This window comes from Microcaecilia unicolor, chromosome 6 (assembly GCF_901765095.1).
Source record: "Microcaecilia unicolor chromosome 6, aMicUni1.1, whole genome shotgun sequence".
Taxonomy (NCBI): Eukaryota; Metazoa; Chordata; class Amphibia; order Gymnophiona; family Siphonopidae; genus Microcaecilia; species Microcaecilia unicolor.
In genome coordinates this window covers 26776704-26798179 of record NC_044036.1, presented here as the reverse complement: position 1 = coordinate 26798179, position 21476 = coordinate 26776704, and the positions used below count along the sequence as shown (strand labels likewise).

The 21476-nt window shown below is 42.4% G+C and overlaps 1 protein-coding gene across 2 annotated transcripts in view; it reads left to right on the top strand.

Annotated features, from left to right (window-relative positions):
* TUT4 (terminal uridylyl transferase 4) overlaps window positions 1–8968 on the top strand; it is a 192421-nt gene extending 183453 nt beyond the window's left edge. For both annotated transcript variants that reach the window (XM_030205458.1, XM_030205457.1), the window contains exons 29-30: window positions 6008–6193; window positions 8000–8968. In XM_030205458.1, coding sequence (XP_030061318.1) covers window positions 6008–6193; window positions 8000–8085 — 272 coding nt within the window. In that variant the 3' untranslated portion in view covers window positions 8086–8968. The remainder of the gene's footprint in view (window positions 1–6007; window positions 6194–7999) is intronic.
* Window positions 8969–21476: the final 12508 nt, after the last annotated feature.

Genomic DNA, 21476 nt, shown 5'->3' with positions numbered 1-21476 from the left:
TGCAATAATTTATAAAACTCATTCCTCATTCCATCAGGGCCCGGCGCCTTCCCCAGAGGACTTTGCTTGATCACCCACATAACTTCATCTAGTGTAATTTCCCCATTCAGCGCCTCTAACTCCTCAGCCTCCATTTGGGGTAAATCCACGCTAGCCAAGTATGTCTCACCAGGCCTGGCCAGATCCTCCTGTGGTTTATATAACTGTGCAAAGAAATCTTTAAGTATTCCCGAGATTTCCTTATCTTTATGTACTAGTGACCCTTGACTGTTCTTAATTGATAATATCTTTTGGTAACCTAATCTTCTGCCCATGACCTTCGCCAGAAAACCCCCGCCCTTATTTGCGAATTTGTAAAGCTGATATTTATAGTAAGCCTGGGATTTTCTAACTGTACGGTGCAACAATTCGTTAAGGTTCTGCTGGGCCTCTAGCAGTTGCACTCGGAGACTCTGAGTATGTCCCACACTATACTGACGTCGCAATTTAGCCACTCTCCTTTCTAATCCCAAAATTTCTTGTCTCCTCATTTTCTGCTTAAAACTAACATAGGCTATGATCTCCCCTCTAAGCACTGCCTTGGCTGTTTCCCAAAACAGTATTGGGTCATCCTTGTGAGTCTCATTATTGATGCCAAAATCTTTCCAACTTTTAATCAAATGGGGTAAGAATTGTCCATCCCTATATAGCCAAGTTGGGAATTTCCACAGGTAATCCTCTCTTGTCCCTCCATCCAACTCCACCCTCACCATAACCCAGGCATGGTCGGAGACTGCTATAGGCCCTATTTTCGCTGTGTCCACCTTTGTGAAAATGTCTCCAGTTACGAATATATAATCTATACGGGATAAAGTGGCATGGGCCCTTGATAGATGGGTGTAATCCCTCTCCAGAGGATTCAGAGTTCTCCACACATCTATTACTGTGAAAGCTTCCTCCAGCGTTGCTATTCCCTTCCCTGGCTTGGCTCTCCCTTTCCCACTTGAGCCCGATCTATCTAGTGCCGGATCCGCGACTTCGTTAAAGTCTCCTCCCATTATAATCGGGGCTCCTCCAATCCCCTGTATGGCGCTAGTGAGCTGTGTGTAAAAGCGCCGGTCAAACGAGTTTGGCGCATAAATATTGCATAGCAAAATTGGTTGTCTGTCTAGTACTACGGATGCCAACACGTATCTTCCCCCAGTGTCTCCTACTACCTGATTTACTTTCACATGTATACCTTTCCGTATTAGTGTAATCACTCCTCCCTTCCCCCCCACTGCCGGGGATTCAAAAATTTCTCCTACCCACCATCGCTTCAATATTTCTATTTTTAAAGAAAAGTTTCATCATCCACCCCTTATCAGGTGCCAAAACTACAGTGACTAACAATGTTGAGGAAATTACTTTTTCTGAGTCCGAGGACTCTAATATAGCTGACACATCCAAGGGGGAATCTGAAGACTCATGTATTTCTCCTGGCTTTACTGGTAGGTAATATACCTGTAGCAAAGGCGGAGTAGATTGTTCAGGGATTAAAAGTATGTCCTTCATATATTTCAACAACATTTCTTTTGGAGAAACTGTTTTAATCTTTGGAAAGTTAATGAATCGAAGATTATTGCTTCTCTGATTATTTTCAAGCGCTTCTATTTTTCTACGCATATTTGTTAAATCTTTAACCATTATAGCTTGAGTTTCTTGCGTTTGTTTTCCTTTCTGATCTTGATTCATTATTTTCTCATTTATTTGTTTAACGTCCTCTGTAACTTTGGCCAAACTTTCAGTTAAAGTTTGAGTTTTTATTTCCAATTGGTTAACTTGAGGACACAAAGCTTTACCCAAAGAGGTAATCAAAGCCCACAAAGAGTCAAGAGTCACTTCAGTGGTTTTTTCCATAGAGGTAAATATTTGCAAAGGCAAGTTAGGTTGAAGAGAATTACTTATCTCATTTCCCGTAACCAAGCGATTTCCTGCCAGTGAAGATGTCTGACTCACAGCGTTTTCAACATCCACCCAATTCGAGCCTCTGCTGTTCCTGTGCCTCATGTCGCACTGACTTCTCCGTAAGTGACACCAACAAAGGGGAACTCATTCGCTGTGGTTACGGAGGGGGAGTCCTTTGGTCTGGGCTTAAAGTTGTTTCAAGCGCAGGCATCGACACTTGGCCTCCATTTGCTCCGGTCGGTGCCATCGCGCCGCTCTCAGACCGCATTTCCTGTTGGCTCTGAACGAATGAGTCCATAGGCCCGATCGTCGGGACGGCTTCTCTACCGGAGGTCACTGTGCTGGTTGATTTGCCCCTTCGCTTAGGCATCGCGAAGGCTTGGATTCAGACTCGGTCAGAACTCTGCTAACACAGGTCCACTCGCGTCGGCCATCTTGAATCGAGCCCAAGAGACACATTTTAAAGTGGAGCATGAATCCTTGTTTTGCGATGTTCAGTTTTCTAAGTTGTTATTTGCTTCTGATGTTTCTGAAACAAAAAAGAGGGGAATATCGCTTTTCTTTCATAATCTCTTCTTTCCAGACTGAATGAGTGAAGCATGATCCTGAGGGGTGGTACATTTTTGCTCATGTTAACAATGGTGATTGTGATTTTACTTATGCTACTGCTTATGCTCCAGATGCAGGTCAGACTGCTTTTTAAAGAAGCTAACCTGTTTGCTTTCTTCATTTGTCATTGGTAAACTAATCTTAGAAGGTGATTTCAATGGCTGTTTGCAGCCTGGCTTGGATCACACGAGGGTCTGTACTGGTGATAGTATCCTTAGCTCTTAAGCCTTCCAGCATCTTACCCATGCTCTAGGGGTGGTGGATGCTTGCCGGCTAGCCAATCCTAAGAGTCAAGACTGTACATTTTATTCACATTCCCATGGCTCCTTTTCCATGATCGATTATTTGTGTGTTGATGCTGCTTCTCTCGCTGTTGATTTTGTATCCTGTATAGGCATACTTGATGTTTCCGATCATGCTGCTACCTGGATTGAATTATTTGATGTTGGGGTAGAACCTAGGGCATTAATAGGGGTAGTTCTCAACTGAGTTGAGCCGGGGGACTCGATAGGGTTATCCTCTGTTTCCTCTGCTTTGTTGGGAGACGAGTCTTTGGTTCAAGCTTATAGAGCTTTGCTGAAGGATTACCTTGAGCATAACCTAGATTCTGGCCTGCCCTTAGGTGGTGTTTGGGATGCTCTTGTCAGTTTCTAGGGGGGTTTTACGTAAAGCTGATTCCCATCGTAAGCAGCAGGAGACTAAATTAATACAAGGCTGTACTTAACAGCTTAGAACAACAACATAACCTTACAGGCTCTGAATCTGTTTTTCTTCAACTACAGGCTGCCAGATTGCAATTAGATGGCTACTACACAGAAAAAGTGGCCTGTGCCTCTGCCAGGCTTGAAACATCAAGCTTATGAGAAAAACAACAACATAAGCCATGTGTTGGCCTTGTGCCTACATAGACAACAGGTTGATAGAAGCATGTATAAAATCAAAGATAGATCTGGCATTTTATTGACCCATACCACTCAAATATGGGAGCGGTTTATGGAATAATTACAGTGAATAATATACTGCGGACTCTGGGATTGACTTGGCAGCCATTGATTCTTATTTGTCTGAGCTTGCTCTTCCAGCTTTAACACCTGCACAGCATGCTACTCTGGATGGAGAGATCATGGTTAAAGAAATGCTACAAGCTACTAAAACCCTACCTAATCATGTGTCTCCAGAATTAGATGGTTTTTCTGGGGAGTTCTATAAAACTTTCGCTTCCGAGCTTGCTCCATTTCTTACTGATCTCTTGAATGCTGTTCATTTAGGTTGCCTCTGCCGCTATCTATGATGGATTGCAGTGATTCCTAAGCCGCAGGAAGATCTGACGGCATGCCAGTCCTATCACCCTATCTCAATGTTGAACACAGTTGTAAATATTTGGGCCAGTGGGCTTGATGTGATTCTACCTTCCTTGATCCATCCTGACCAGGTGGGCAAGTTTCTGATAATATTCGTAGAACAATTGACCTGGTCACAATTGCTTGTTCCACTCAGACGCCGATGTGCCTTCTTGGCATTGATGCATGAAAGAGATTTGCAGATAACGGAGGCAGTGTATGTATATCAAGTTCATGCATATTCATTGTGGATATCCTGAAAACCTGACTAACAAGGGATACTCCATGACTGGTCTTGGGAAACACTGGGCTAGATGGACCATTGGTCTGACCCAGTATGGCTATTCTTATCTTATATTTTTGGACAGTTGCAGCCTTTCTTCCGAAGGTGCTGACACCATTTCATGTTAAATGGTGTCACTACTATCTTCCTGGAAGGAAGACTTGGGAGATAAATTTCGACTTGTCCACCATCTAGATGTGCATAGCGCACTGTTAAGTATCTGGAGCTGACTAATGAATTTCCTAAGCTGCCTCTTAAGTGTCCCACTTTCACCTGGAAGACACTATGTGCAGTCATAGCCACGGTTCAAACGGAGAATATCTCACCACCCTTGATCTCAAGAAGGTGTACTTGCATATACCCATATGGCTGCTGCATCAGAGGATTCTGTGTTTGCGGTGCTGGGCCATTACTTCCAGTTAAAGGCTTTTCCCTTCAGTCTCACCACGACTCGAAGAACATTTACCAAGGTTATGGTTTATAAAAGAAAAGTTTCAGCAGTATGGCCGGGATTCTTGGCTGGTTTGTCGTCTCCCTGAATCAGAGCCTACCAGAGGGACTTTTCTGCCCTCTCTGCTCTGTAGTATTGTATTCGTTGTTAGTTTTTGTTTGACCTTTTATGGGCATTTCGTGGGGTTTCCCTGTTTTCCTTGTTTTGTCCATGCCTGCTGAATGTTTAAATATAGTTTAAAAAAAAAAAGCTTGGAAGGTGATGTCCTAAGGTTATCGTAACGTCTTTATTCTTCGCAATTTTCTTAGGAACATGATCCCAGTTATTTTCTGGTATAGTGATGTTGTAAAGTTTGCCAGGTTTCCAATGAATGAGCTTTTCCGTATACACATTTTCCACCTTCAAGACTTCACAGCTGGTTACAAGAAGAGTAACTCTTTTTTTTTTTTTTTTTTACAGAATACAGATATATATCGTACCAGTTTCTCTCCAGTTAATGGTTTTTTAATGGTACAGGATTCCATAGGGATATTTGTCTTACATTGCTTTGTTACAGAAATACTGGAGAGTCCTAGGGTCCGATGAGCGTTACTGTATGGGGCTATAAACAATTCTTTTAACAGATGACATACTCTAATAGGGCGAAGAGAGGGAAGGGGGGTAATGATTATGTATTACTTCATCGGATTGATGAGTTTTCGCTCTGTTTCGCTGATTTTGTAACCATTCTTTGTGCTTGTTTATCTTACCACGATCTCTTGAATAAAAATGTAAAAAAATAAAAAGAAATACTGAAGAGTAAGCAGCTACACAATGCCTCTTATAGGGAGGGACCCACATCTGCAGGTTTAGAGGCATAACCCATTTTGTCCTGGACTGGTTTGGTGGACTTGTGGAGAGAAAATTAGCACCTAAGATCCATTTTCTCCTTATCTCTTTCTCTCCGTAGAAACTTTGAATCAGTTTATCGTTCTCTTTTTTTTTCTAAATTTTATTTTGTCCTTATTTTTCACATTTTTTGTACTATATATCCCCATCTACTCTAGATGGTATATCCAGGCCACATAGGTGCCATCACCAGCCCTTAGAACGGGATGGAAGGCTGTACTAACATTATCCCTTAGCGTCATTTCATAGCCAGCAGGACCCCACCATAGCTGGAATAACCATTTGCAACCCTACAGCCTACAGTGCTTTTGGCATGAGTTGTGGGTCTGGCCCCTATTTCATACAGGGGAGGGAGTTTGGGTAAAATAAATGTAACTTATCAGACTTTACCATGTATAAACTCACGTACCTAGGGGTTTGCATTTTGTTTCAGCTGTACCTTAGGATTAACTTACTTTTTTTTTTTAACTGAAATGCTGAACTGTGTGTTCTGTTTTTAACTGAAAATAGATCAGAGTTTTCAAGGACAGTTTGGAAAACTGAACCCTCCTTCCATTCCCTGGGATCAGTTTGGAAAACTGAACCCTCCGACTGCTATTCCACTTCTTCCAGCATCGTGGCCTTACAACATGCCTCAGAACTATCTGCAGCAGGGAAATGCCAGCTATCAGGCCAACAAACCTTTCTACCCTCAAGGTACCGTCACTGATGCTGTCATCAACTTGTTAAAAGCAGTAGATATTCTGTTTTATGGTCTTCTGTGTCGTTCTAGCGGAGACCTGACAAACGTCTGGTTAACTTCATATCTTTATTACAGTAGTACGTCTACAAACACAGAATTTCAGTTTATTCTTTCATTGAAGACTAACAATCAAAAGTACAAGGGAACATGTAGATTGGAGCTAAAGGAGGGACATTCCCCCTCCCCCATTCCTACTGCTCCTTGCATCAGCTTGCCCTCCTCTCTTTCTCTAGTATTTTCCCCATTTTACTTTCCTCCAATGCCTAGAGCATTCAGTCAACCCCCCCCCCCCCCCCCCCCCCCCCCCCCCCGCCTCAAGCATTCCAAGTACGGTGTGTGCCGTGAAAATGGCAGATACAAATCAAGGTCAGGTATACACAAAAAGTAGCACATATGAGTTTATCTTGTTGGGCAGACTGGATGGACCGTGCAGGTGTTTCTCTGCCGTCATCTACTATGTTACTATGTAAGTACCCTTCTTCTCCCCATTAGTTTCACTGGTATCCACTCAAACACCCACCCACCTGTGGTACTCATCCTCTCTCCTTCACTTTCGCCACTACTGATACCCTATGTCCCTGTACTGTCCCCTGAAGCAGAATGTGGCTATCAGTACAAAACTGACCACCACCACCACCAAGCCATACCCACCCCTCCCCACTGCCAGCACACTTAACGTAGTCCACTTCTGCTGGTGTCTTTGCTGCTATGATCAACATGACATGGTCTGCTTCATATCACGTACTTTATCTGCTGGAGACATCATTGCTGGTGCTTCTGATGTGACCCAGTTCCCAACAAGGCCTTTTTTAAACCTGTGGCCTGACAGTACATGTACCTGTATATTAAGGTAGGCAAAATCGACCTCATTGCTGGTACTGGAGTTTCTCACATTTTCCAATATGGGTACTGAATATAAACATATGGCTAATATGTATCACTTGTTGTCAGTACTGCCTCCTGACAAACATGCCGAAAAAACACAGCTCAGCCTGCACCATTGTCGTGGGAACTCTTCTGACCTGAGAATTGAGTCCTGATCATTACGAAGGTGTATTGATGCAGTACCTGAACTGAGTCAGCTCCTCCTGAAAATAAGAGCTGCTTGTAAATCTCCATATAATTTTATAATTGGGGCTATTTTAGTAGTTTTCTTGCTTGATGTCACACCTAACCTTACAGTGTGGGATGTGACCTGATCAAACGGCTTTAATGACCAATGCACTGCAGCTTTCAGCCAGTAGCATAGTATGATTTTATTGTGATTGGAATAGCACTTAGTAAATGTTTATCCACATGCGTGGGATAAACATAAAGGAATCCTGTGCAGAAGGAAGGGATCCTCAGGAGCTTAGCCTAGAATGGGTGGCAGAGCTGGTGGTTGGGAGGCGAGGATAGTGCTGGGCAGACTTATACAGTCTGTGCCAGAGCTGGTGGTAGGAGGCGGGACTGGTAGTTGGGAGGCGAGGATAGTGCTGGGCAGACTTATACAGTCTGTGCCAGAGCTGGTGGTGGGAGGCGGGGTTGGTGGTTGGGAGGCGGGGATAGGGCTGGCCAGACTTATACGGTCTGTGCCCTGAAGAGGACAGTACAAATAAAAAAGTAGCACATATGAATTTATCTTCTTGGGCAGACTGGATGGACCGTGCAGGTCTTTTTCTGCCATCATCTACTATGTTACTATGTTTTGAGAGATAAATTGAGAAATGTTTTTATTTCAGTGGATGTCTTCAGTAATTGTAGCTCATTCTTTTTTGCAGCTGGTCCTCTGATGCAGAACAACCAACGCTTCTCACTTCTATCACAAGGGCACCCGCACATGAACTATGTTCAGCAGAAGAAGTGACATTTGGGGGGGTGGGGCGGGGGGAGAGACTCTTCAATCAGGTTTTAGTTTCAGATTTTAATCTGTGTTTAGGTACTAGACTATTTAAGACTGTTTTTAAACTGTACCATTTGTATATAGATGAGCTATAGTTTTTATCAGTATCATAATTCTAAATGATACAAATTTCATCTATTTTATTACCCGATTTTTAAGGGTAATCTTTTGTTTTATCTTGATAAACTGTAAAGAGAGAATTTAAAAATTAAGTTCTTTATTTTCTATTAGCTGTATTCATACTTTGGTCACTGCAGATTTTATATATTGAATATCTTCTAAAGACAAAGAAAAATATGACTTATAAAAGGGACGTTATGTTTAAGAATGTTTATGATTATACTGTGCCAAAAAAACTTTTGGGAAGGACTTTTTGAGGACTGAAATTTGAATGCAGCTTTTATTCTTCATCTTGTCAAGTTTTCTTTTATTATGGAAAGGAAGAATATCAAGCAAGATAGCTTTCTGCATTTAAGAGGCAGCCTAGCTGACACTAGAAGGCAAGATTGAAAAACTACCCATTCTTGTTTCAAAGAGAAAATAAAGCATTCTGCTTTTTCAGGAGAAAATGCCTTTCTCCTGATTTTGAGGCTGAAACCCCTTTGCTGGATATTTCAAGTTACCACTGTGGCAGGAATCACGGAGACAGAACAAATAGGCAGCACACCAGCTTTTTGAGTTTTCTCTTCCTGAGACTGCGTAGGTTGATACTCTACACCGGAAAGTAGCATCGTAGCCTATCCTGTCTTCTCTGTCCCCTTGATCAGTGCTCGCTTAACATATTAAAGCAAAGTCCAGCTTACCAAAATAAGGGCGCTTCCTATTATGGTAGACCCCTTTTCACTTGTTTTTCAAGAGACAGCTTTTTTTTTTTTTTAATATGTGGGATAAACGTGGCTTCTTCAAATAAAGCCGCAACACATATCAATGTTTATAGATTGTTCTTAAAAGGCCCTGTACTTGTAGGGCTTACCTAGTTTAGCTGTGACCATTTCTTCCTAAGCCCTGGTTTACCACCATCTCTTATCCCTCAGGTGCAGATTTTTAACTTCTGTTTTCTAACCTTTGCTAGTACCAAAATCAAGTGGTATCAACAAAGCATTATTTTTTCAGCAATTTTGATGAGTTTCTATAATATTTTGTAGAAAAGAACTTAATTACGTGAACAGAAGACATGAGTAAACCTGTCCTGCCTCCTAATTTCAATGCTAAAGAATTTACAATAAAAATAAAAATCTCTAGCATTTGCTAGACTAGTAATAAGATATTTATGTAAAAATTGCAATAACAAAATCCCTTCTTCATAAGGTGTTACAGATTTTGGACAAATATTTATATTGTGTATAACTGAAGAGCTCAGACAACAAACTTTCTAATAGCACTGTTTTTCTTGTTAAGGTATTTTTCCACTTTGGATCAAGGCACAAAAAAGTAATTAAGCCAAGAATTCAGTATGTGTACTTTGGGTCCAAGCCTAGGCTCGAAGGCTTCATTTGCTGAAAAGGCCTAACTTGGTTAATCTGATTGGATAGTTCAATCTCTCTATCACATTGAGTCCCTGCCATTACCATTTAAATAGTCTGAATTGTGATTTCCAGTTGTGCTTATAACTAAACCAATTCTGAATGCTTGAAGTAAGCTAAATCTGTTCAGGTGCTGGGATTCTCTATGGACGGCAAGGATCTGTACAGCCACACATGTGATGATTACATCCCCATGAGAGAGCCAAGTTGGGGGTAGCTGTGGAAGAGTTTTCTGAACCTTCCTTTGATAATTTCTTTCAGTCATTTTTTTTTCTCCATTGTTGTAACCGGTTCTAGCTTCCGTCTATTTTTAGTTTCTTATCTCTCTTAAAAATTGAGTTCAGTTTAGCTAATTTAATATGCCAGGAACGAAACCAGGATTTAAAAAAAATCTTGTCTGCAATAGAAAGATGTCTGTAATGGGCACCTGGGAATAGTGTGCCTGATGTTATGTGGTAAATGTATTTAATAAGTAGGCCTGGATGTCACCCATGGTCTGCAAAATTAGAGAATTAAAAGTTAAGTACCTAGAAAGGAAATAGGAACTCCCAAATTAAACTTCTAAGAGGGAATAGGGAAGAGTGAAAACATTCTCAAAAGGACTCCCACTCTGACAGGCATGCTGATATAGTAGAAGAAAAATCAGTATTGCCCAGGCAATAACAGTAAAGGTACTGAATCGCTCTATAAACAATCCTCCTCTGTGGCAGCGCATTCCTCCTCAGGCACCAGTAATCCACCCCTGTGTGAAACCTGCCAAATAAGGTGAGGTATTCCCTAGTGCAGTGCTGACTCTGCCTCCTCTGGCTTAGATTGGCCCAGTGCTGAGGGAAGAAGGAACTCCATGCAGTTGCTTCGTAAACTTCCCTAGACTGGCTCCTCCTCTAGCTCCAGTAGTCGCAGCACCGAGCCTGAGTCAGAAGAACTTGCACTGATAACTGCTGTCCCACTCCTTCAAAATGGTGCCAACCACAGAAGGAGCCTTTGATGTGAAACACCATAGCAAGGAGGATTCAGCACTGTAAAAGTCAAGAGTCGTAGAGCACATCATATGCAAGCATTTAGATGATGAAGATAGAAGAGATGAGGTGAGGTGTATTTGCTCAATTTTTCACCTCCTGTATTATCAACCCATTCCCAGGAGAAAGCCTCCAACTTGTCTTCTCAGCCCATCTAGTATTTACAGAATTATGGAAGAAGAGTGGGATGGAGTGGACAAGTTGAGGTCCATTTGCCAAAATCAAAGCATTCCCACTGGAAGTGCAGAAAATCATTGGAAAAGCAGTTTGCATCTGATCTGAATGCAAAATTTACTTCACACAGTTGAGCGTCAGACATAAGTCTAAGTCCATGTTCACTTTGGAATAACTCATCACCATAACTTCCCTCACATCCCTCTTTATGACAACCAAGTCCAGGTTTCTTAAAAAACATTTCACAAGAACTTTCCTTATCTTCTGAGTATAAACCTGATCCAAGATTGGAATTTCTAGGGATCTTAAAGTATTTGAATGCCCCCCCCCCCCCCCCCCCCCCCCAAAAAAAAAAAAAAAATATATATATTATTACCCTGTTGATTCATAAGAACCTTCTCAAGCAACAGGTAAAGGTTTGGCAGACTCCTGTTGTTGCACATTCTATCTCCAAGAGGTTGGAAACAAAATATAGAGTGCAGCTAGCTATGGGTGGTGGTGGTGGTTGTGGTTAAATCTGCACTAAAAAGACCCAGGAGGTCTAGAATGCACAGTAATACCCCTCCAAGAAAGAACAGAGGTTGCTGAATATGATAGGCAAAAATATGTTCCAAATTAAAATGTTAAATGCAAAGATAGTGGTTCATCAGTTCCAAAGGAATTCTGCAATTTTTCTATGGCATGTTAGAAAAATAATTATTTACCTACTTCTAAAGAAATGTCTGGAACATCCTGGCAAGGATTCAAGAACTCTGCATGTGCTAAATATCTTATTAAGATTGGCTTGTGCTCCTTATGTCACAGCATCAGGAGGAGCTGTGATTCCTATCGTGACAAGGAGACAAACCTAGCTTTAAAGAATCTGGTATAGGAAGATGTTTATAATAGAATAGTGGATGCACAGTGTAATGGGCTGAATCTTTTTGGAGAGAAAGGAAACTATTTCCTTGTTTAAGAATAGCTACTCAACTATCCAGACTGGCCAGAAAAAATATTAACAAATGTTTTGTGGAAAGGTTTAGTATCACTGTTCTGTTTGGTGTATTAGATTCTTGATATACTGTTTTTCTGTGGTATAACCAAAGTGATTTATGTATTACACACAGGTACATTCTCTCGCTCCCTAGTGAGTTCACACTCTAAGTTTGGACCTGGAACAATAGAGGATTAGGTGATTTGCCCAGGGTCACAAGGCCACAGTGGGAATCAAACCTGGTTCTCAGCCCACTGCGCTAACCATGAGGCCGCTACTTCTCTCTAACAGAAGGCTGTGCTACCAACAGGAGAGAGATCAACTATATCACAATGCCTGTACAAAGTCCAGATCCTGGAGATTTCCCTGCAATAGCAGCAGAGGCAAAGACCAACAGAGCCTCAGGCTAAGCTTGGCTTAGTATTTTGATTAAAATGATTAGTCTTCCTCCAATATGTGTACACGGGTAATCTTTTTTTTCTGCAAGAATGGAATGGGAAATTATAACAAATGGATAATCAATATCATCCAGAAGGTTTACAGATTATGTCTAAGCCCTTTACCACCATAAAGGAAACTAACCTTTTGTCTTCCTCCTGTGAATTAATTTCCCCAACAAGAAGGCAGTATACTTTTTATAAGAAATGCTGTTTTAAAAGAAGAGTAGTGTGTGGCGAGGAAAACCAAGGATTCTACTCTCAGGTACTTCTTGATCCCAAAGAAATCTGGAGGAATGGGTCTGATATTAAAGCTTCAAGAATTAATAGATACATCCTAAAGGAAAAATTCAAGATGTATTCCTTTGCCTCCATTTTACCCCCTTTTCAGAAAGATGAATGGTTGGTCTCCTTGGATTTAAGGGATGCTTATACTTATATCCCCATGTCTTAAGATCACAAGCAATTCATATGCTTCACATTTATAGATCAGCATTACCAATACAAGGTTCTTCCATTGGTCTCTCCTTAGCCCCCCAAATATGTTGTAGCTGCAAATTCTGCATTGAAAAGGGATATTTGTATTTTGGGGACCCCCCAAAACAAAAAAAAAAACAGTGGCTTCTCTGATACAAAGTCTGCACAAGTTTGGGATTTGTTACCTACCAATCATGCAAAATCAACACTTGTCCTACTGAAATGATGGCCTCCATCACCTACAACAGTGGTTCCCAAACCTGGTCCTGGAGGCACCCCAGCCAGTCAGGTTTTCAGAATATCCTCAATGAATATTCATTAGAGAGAGTTGCATGCAGTGAAACTTCACATTGAGGACAATTTGTTACAACCTTCAGATGTTTACAAACTCAGTTATCAATACTGGCCTATAAGTTCAGATGACTGATTGAGAAATGTCATATTTTCTGTTAGCTCAGATGGCACTAGATATGTTTGCAGTCTCCTGGAGGGAAGCATTTCATGAACATTTTTTCTTTAATTCCACTCATTTCCAATACAATGCAGAAACTACATTGAGACTTTGCACATCCCATATTAGTCGCGCCATTCTGGATAAGGCATATTTGGTTTCCTTGCCTTGAGCAGCCAGTTCAGATGCTACCAGTAATCCCCCCCCCCCCCCCCCCCCCCCAATATACATCTACAAGTCTGAAACAACAGGAAGGGGGACTGATCCCAGCCTAATCTTACTACACCTATCAGTTTCAATATTGAAAGAATGATCAACTTCCAGTGTCACATAAAGTATGGGAAGTACTTTTGACTTCAAGGAAAGATTCTAGTAGGAAGTCTTTCAACATTAAGTTGAAAAGATTGGTGTAATGGTATATGCTACATAAACAAGATTATTCCAAATGTTTGCTAATTTACTCCAATACCTCCTCTACCTGTCAACTTTGGGTCTTGGTACCTTTTCAAAAGAATTCACCTCTGCACAATAGTGGCTTACCATTATAGGTTCCAACCACACACTGTGCACAATATTATATACTAGAAAAAAGGCCCGTTTCTGACACAAAACGGGCACTAGCAAGGTTTTCCTTGGAATGTGTATGTTTGAGAGAGAGAGAGTGTGAGTGTGAATGTGCAAGTGTGTGTATGTGACAGAGTGAGTCTGGGTGCGAGTGTGTGAGAATGAGTGTGTGTGCAAGTGCGTGTGTGAGATTGTGCTTCACACAGATACAGTGTGTGTGAGTGTATGTGAGAGAGTATATGTGCGATACACAGTGTGAGATCAAGAGTGTGAGAGTGTCTGTGTGATACAGAGTGAATATGAGACTGTGTGTGAGAGAAAGACACTACCGCCCCCCTCTCCCCTTCCTGTTGTCAGTACCCCCCCCCCCCCCCCCCCCCCGAAGCATGCTTTTAAATTCAAACCAAACTCATCTTACTGTTTCTTTGATCTGTGTTGCAGTGGCCGGCTGTTAGCTACTTTCTTGTGTTTATCCGCTTTTGGTTTTTTGGGGCACTTTGCAACTTTTTTGGTGGCTTTTGCTGACGGTTTCTTGGGTCTCTTCGGACTCTCACTCCCGCCAATGCCGCCTTTTTCTGCTTCTTCGACGTTTTTTTTGGAGCGCTGTTGTTCGTGTGTGGGTGTGTCTTCACGACCAGTTTTTAGGAGCGCCGTTGTTCTTGTGTGGGTGTGCCAAATTACCCGTCAATTTAATTATTTTGTCGATTAAGTTCGGGTGGGTTTGGCAGGTTTTTTTTTTTTTTTTTTGTAGTCCGTTGGTGTTGGCTGGCACTGCTATGTTGTGATCACTTTCGCTGCTGACGCACCCGGAAGTGGAAGATGTCATCATTTCAGGAGATGGATACAGAAGCACGAATGCCTCACGGCTTATGTCCATGCAGTTAGCTTCAGAACGGGCGTGTAGCATTAACACAATCAATAGACCCCAGATTTTTTCTGTTTTAAGGGTTTTACATTTTTTCATTAGGAGGAAAAAGACCTCAGAAGCCTACCGTGCTCAGTACTGCAGCACAGACAGTTTTTAGCACTAAATAGGTACACAGCTCAACCAAGCACAAATAGCCAGCACTTAACTTCTTGCAGCAATTCCGACAGGGACCCATTTCGCCACCAGCTTTCTCAAGAGAACTGCCTGCTTTTATCTTGTGCCTGTACCCCATCTGCCATTATCTCAGCTGTTGGGATTCCTGCAGGAAGTTCCTCCTACTGTCACCCCCTCCATCTGTCATATCCTCAACCTCTCTCTCTCCACTGCAACCGTCCTGAACACCTTCAAGCATGCTGTAGTCACACCTCTCCTCAAAAAACCTTCACTTGACCCTACCTGCCCCTCCCAACTATCGCCCCATCTCCCTCCTACCCTTCCTCTCCAAGATACTTGAATGTGCCGTTCACAGCCGCTGCCTAAATTTTTCTCTCCTCTCCTGCCATCCTTGATCCGCTTCAATCTGGTTTTCGCCCTCTACACTCGACAGAAACAGCACTCACCAAAGTCTGTAATGACCTGCTCCTTGCCAAATCCAAAGGTCATTACTCCATCCTCATCCTCCTTGACCTATCCGCCGCATTTGACACTGTCAATCACAATTTACTCCTTGCCATACTACCTTCATTTGGGTTCCAGGGCTCTGTCCTCTCCTGGTTCTCCTCTTATCTCTCCCACCGTACCTTCAGAGTACATTCTCATGGATCTTCCTCCACCCCCATCCCGCTCTCTGTTGGAGTTCCTCAGGGATCTGTCCTTGGACCCCTTTTTCAATCTACACCTCTTCCCTGGGCTCGCTGATCTTATCTCATGGCTTCCAATATTATCTCTATGCCGACGACAATCTCTCCACACCAGACATCACTGCGGAAACCGAGGCCAAAGTATCGGCCTGCTTATCCGACATTGCTGCCTGGATGTCCAACCGCCACCTGAAACTGAACATGTCCAAGACAGAGCTTATTATCTTTCCACCCAAACCCACATCTCCTCTCCCCACACTCTCTATCTCAGTCGATGACACTCTCATCCTCCCCATCTCATCTGCCCGCAACCTCGGAGTCATCTTCGACTCCTCCCTCTCCTTCTCCAAGCATATCCAGCAGATAGCCAAGACCTGTCGCTTCTTCCCCTACAACATCAGCAAAATTCGCCCTTTCCTCTCTGAGCACACCACCCGAACGCTCGTCCACTCTCTTATTACCTCTCGCCTTGACTATTGCAACCTACTCCTCACTGGCCTCCCACTTAGCCATCTATCCCCCCTTCAATCCATTCAGAACTCTGCTGCGCATCTTATCTTCCGCCTAGACCGATATGCTCATATCACCCCTCTCCTCAAGTCACTTCACTGGCTTCCAATCAGGTACCGCATACAGTTCAAACTCCTCCTACTAACCTACAAATGCACTCAATCTGCAGCCCCTCACTACCTCTCTACCCTTGTCTCCCCTTACACTCCTACCCGAAACCTCCGCTCACAGGACAAATCCCTCCTCTCTGCTCCCTTCTCCACCATCGCCAACTCCAGGCACCGCCCTTTCTGCCTTGCCTCTCCCTATGCTTGGAACAAACTCCCTGCCCCCATACGCAGAGCCCCCTCCCTGCCCATCTTCAAATCCTTACTCAAAGCCCATCTCTTCAATGTCACCTTCGGCACCTAATCATTTTATCTCTATCCAGGAATGCACATGTTGTCCATTAGATTGTAAGCTCCTTTGAGCAGGGACTGGCCTTCTTTGTTAAACTGTACAGCGCTGCGTAACCCTAGTAGCGCTTTTTGTTAAGTAAGTTGTGCTTGACAAAAAGTTCTATTTTGATTTGCAAAGGAAAAAAAAGAGGTTTTTTGACCCATGATTGAACTGTGTACCTATTTAGTGCTAAAAGCTGTCTGTGGTGTGGCACTGAGCATGGTAGGCTTCTGAGGTCTTTTTTCCTCCTAATGAAAAAATTTAAAACCCTTAAAAGAGAAAAAATCTGGCGAATATTGATCATATTAATACTACAAGCGTATGTATAATATTGTGCAGTGTGTGGTTGGAACTCGTGCTTTGTACGTGTGCTACAGTTTGTGTATGAAGTGTTCTTTGATTACCATTATAGCTGACAAGAGTGGTTCCCAAACCTGTCCTGGGGCCCCCAGCCAGATAGGGTTTCAAGATATCCCCAATGGATATTCATGAGAGAGATTTGCATGCACTAGGTGCATGCAAACCACTCTCATCCATTGGGGATATTCTGAAAACCTACCTGGCTTGGGGGTGCCCTCAGGACAGGTTTGGGAACCACTGATCTAAACATGGCCTACTGCATGTAAGGCTACCCATTAAGCAGCTTAAATTTTGATACGCAGTTCACAAATATTCCTTTGATCTGTTCCAGGACACATCTTGAAAGTTTTGTGAAAAACTGTTTCTTGTAGCAATAACATTAGCACACAGAATAAGTGAATGATGAGCATAGTTCACAACCAGCCACATATACAGATCTGAGAGCAAAGTAGTTTTGAGGACTCATCACAGATTTCTCCCCAAGATAGCCTCAGAATTTCACATTAATCAAGCCATGGATTGTATTTATCCTCCATGTCATGTGAATGAACAAGAACAGAAATGCTACGTTATTGAATAATATATATTTGCAAATAACTTGGCAAAAAGGCCCTCATGGGTTGCAATATGAGAGGATGAAGTGGCTGTTGAGATCCTTTCTGGCCATGGAGAAAACAGAGTTGTATACCTGTAATGTAGGTTCGCTGTAGACAGCAAGAATCAGTAGCCACAAAATCCTACCTTCGCGCCTGATGTCGGAAATTGGCTATAAAAAGACTGGAGGAATGGTTGCACAGGCTCAGAAATGTCTTTCAAAAATTAGACCCAGCTTGGATGCAGCCCAGTACCATGTGTGGCTGTAGAATCTTGTAGTGCATGGAGAACTCCCAGACAAGTATGTAACTACACTTTACTGCTGGTGACTGCACAGAGAAATATGTTCAGTACTTTTCCTTAAAGTAAGAGAAATAAAGCACTATACTAACAAACAAAGCTACTGCTGGGAAAAAAAAAAGTGTGGGATCCTTGTAGTTGTATTTCAGGTTCCTCTCCAGGACTGCATTGTGTCCCCTCCGTGGTCTGCCATCTTTTTGTTTTATTCATTGGGCTGTTCTCAAGCCTTACCCAAAAACAGGTCCCGTTTCCAGAACAGCAGCTGAGAGTACTCATTAGAATTTTTTTTTTGTTTGTTTTATGTTAACATTCATGCTAAGATAATTGCTAATTTGCATTGTAGTGGTTCTTAACCTGGGCCACAGGACACACCAACCAGTTTAGGTTTCATGTTATCCACAAAAGATGTGAATTAATTAATATACATTCACTTTGTTAGTGCACCTTAAAAATATTTAGTGTGTGTCCCAAATTGATTTAAGGCACATGGTAAGTTGATTTGTGTGCATTAAAATGCTATAGTGTGTCTTAAACTTTTCTGTTAAGATGAATGTGTGAATTAAAAAAAAAATTTGGAGGGAAAAAAAAAAAAGGAAAATGAGCTGCACTATTTCCTGTGCACATTAAATATTCCAGAGAGACTGGCATTGACTGTCTCTATTATGAATAACCTGAAAACTAGGTTGGGTTGTGAAGTACTGGTTTAGTTACCCCTAAAACCAGAATTGCTGAGGGTTTGTGAGTAGACTTTTAAAAAAAAAAATTGCTGGTGTTAAATGAAGTGGGTCTCAACTTTGAGTGATTTCTGATTGTGTTGGTGGAGATGACTACAATGATGGCCTGAGAAACAGTAAGCCCCTTTGTTTCTTGGCCTAAAACTAGTTTTAAGTTCGAGCTCATCTCTGTGCAAAAGAAACCAATCTGTTATGTGAAGATGGATAAATTGTATTTGTCCTTCTACTGTAACATGCTTAAAACCTCACACACAAAAATCTGAAGCTTCCCCATTTATTGTTGGATAAATTGTACAAATGTAAAATTGTATTTAATGAAAAAAGAAAAGATTATTGATTTTTGGTACCTCTCTTACAGTTTACACTACACTCAGATTATTGGTCTATACTAGATTGTCACTGGCTGCCCACAGTGTTGGTAATAAAGGTATATACACCCCCACTCCCAATCAAGGGATCCCAGCCACAAACCACATTAAAAAAAAAAAAAAAAAAAGTTCAGATATTTGAAGTGGATGATGATTAAAGTCATGATTGGAGACAGAGAGGACCATAGGGGTCACTGTAAGTCCTTTCAGCTTAAGATGAGCACATTTTCATTTATTAGGATTTGAGTTTTATAAGTCCCATATTCGATAAATGTCAAATGGTAACACTCTATGGGCTACTATATTGCTGTACCTGGTATCCTGGCTCATGGTCTTTTCTGGATGGGCCCTTGTCTTGTCTTGCCACCCAAGGGAATTTGCAAAGGATCAAGTCCCTTCCAGAGATCATTCTTGGAGGGAAAAGGGGTATCTCAGTTGCTAGCCCCCAGCAGAGTGTTGCCTGAAGTCCTTCAGGCATGACCTTGAGTAACATACATAGTAGATGACGGCAGAAAAAGACCTGCATGGTCCATCCAGTCTGCCCAACAAGCTAACGCATATTTGCTACTTTTTGTGTATACCCTACTTTGATTTGTACCTGTGCTCTTCAGGGCACAGACCATATAAGTCTGCCCAGCACTATCCCTGCCTCCCAACCACCGGCTCTGGCACAGACTGTATAAGTCTGCCCAGCACTATCCCTGCCTCCCAACCACCAGCCCCACCTCCCGATCTTGACTAAGCTCCTGAGGATCCATTCTTTCTGAACAGGATTCCTTTATGCTTATCCCACTCATGTTTGAATTCCGTTACCGTTTTCATTGCCACCACCTCCCGCGGAAGGGCATTCCAAGCATCCACTACTCTCTCTGTGGAAAAAATACTTCCTGACATTTTTCTTGAGTCTGCCCCCCTTCAATCTCATTTCATGTCCTCTCGTTCTACCATCTTCCCATCTCCGGAAAAGGTTTGTTTGCGGATTAACACCTTTCAAATATTTGAACGTCCGTATCATATCACCCCTGTTTCTCCTTTCTTCCAGAGTATACATGTTTAGTTCAGCAAGTCTCTCCTCATACGTTTTGTAACGCAAATCCCATACCATTCTCGTAGCTTTTCTTTGCACCGCTTCGATTCTTTTTACATCCTTAACAAGATACAGCCTCCCAAACTGAACACAATACTCCAGGTGGGGCCTCACCAACAACTTACACAGGGGCATCAACACCCCCTTTCTTCTGCTGGTCACACCTCTCTCTATACAGCCTAACAACCTTCTAGCTACGGCCACCGCCTTGTTGACAGAACTAAACTCACTGTTTCTGGACCCAAAAAAAGAATCAGTACAAACTTTGCCTGAGGGCCTCATCCTCGACACTAAACAAAAGCTGCTCCTTTTCTGTTTTTTTTTTTAAGCTGTAACACAAAACCCCACCCTAAAACTCACATGAGCCAAGAACATACATACAGACTGAAACAAAGACACCTATGCAAAGGGAGAGCCATTGGTTTCTGTTGGGACTAAAGGAAAGAAAATTATCAGGTTAAAAACTAATTTTTCCCTTCCATTTTGTCACACAGATCAATCCAGAGACTTTTAGGATACAACAAAGTAGTCCTCAAGTAGGGTAGCACATGGGAATCCCTGCAGAAAGGATTGAAGCCTTAAAAGCTGAAGCTCCCTGGGCCAAAACATCTAAATTGGTAATGCTTCAGAAATGTGCGTGCAGAAGACCAAGTTGCAGAGCTGCAGTTTGTCAATGGAGAGCGACGGGGATTCAGCAACTAAACTAGTTTGTGCTCCTGTGGAATCTGCCTTTAGAATCAATGGAGGACTCCTGCCCACCAAAATATATGCTGAGGAAATGGCATCTTTAAGCCATTGCACAATGGTAAATTTGGAAGCCTGCTTGCCCTTCTTATGGCCAGCGAACAGCAGAAAAAGATAGACTGCCTGAATTTATTGGTAACCTAAAGGTATTTTGATCAGAATTCTGTGGCCATCCAAAAAGGGCAACCACCCCCAGATAATCCTCCCTGTGAAAAGAGGGAAGACCAAGATCACCTTTGGCAGAAAGAAGAAACTGGATTGTGACTGACTTCTGAAAAACAGAGGAACAGGTCCTGGCACGACAGAACCTGTAACTCCGCCACCCATCTGGCCAAAGTAATTGCCACAAAAAAAAAAACCAAACACATATCTGTATTAAGAATGAGCTGCTTATCTAGCAGCTCAAAGGAAGGGGGGGGGGGGGGGGGGGGGGGGGCAGTGTCTCTGGCAGGCATGGAGGACATTAAGATTCCAGCAAGCATACACTGGTTTCCAGGAGGTGGAGGGAGGCTGTAAGTGAATCACTCCCTTGAGAAAAATAGATGCCATTCAGATGAACTGCTAAGGAAGTCTGAATGCAGTGAAAGTATGCAAGAGCCAGCACCTAGACTTTTGTAAACGTACGGATAAACCCTTAAGATCCTCCTGCAATAAGACCAGAATGGGATAAAGAAGCCTTAAATGGCAACATATGTCTGGAATTACACCAAGACTCAAAGGTCCTCTAAACCCTCATGCACAACTGAAGTCGACCATTTTTTTGGCCTGGAAAAGCGCAGCAATCACATCCTCCTGAAAATCTTTCTTCCTCAATCTCAAGAGTCATGCTGTAAGACCAAAGGGGGAAAGATCCTCCATTTGCATAGGGTCTTAA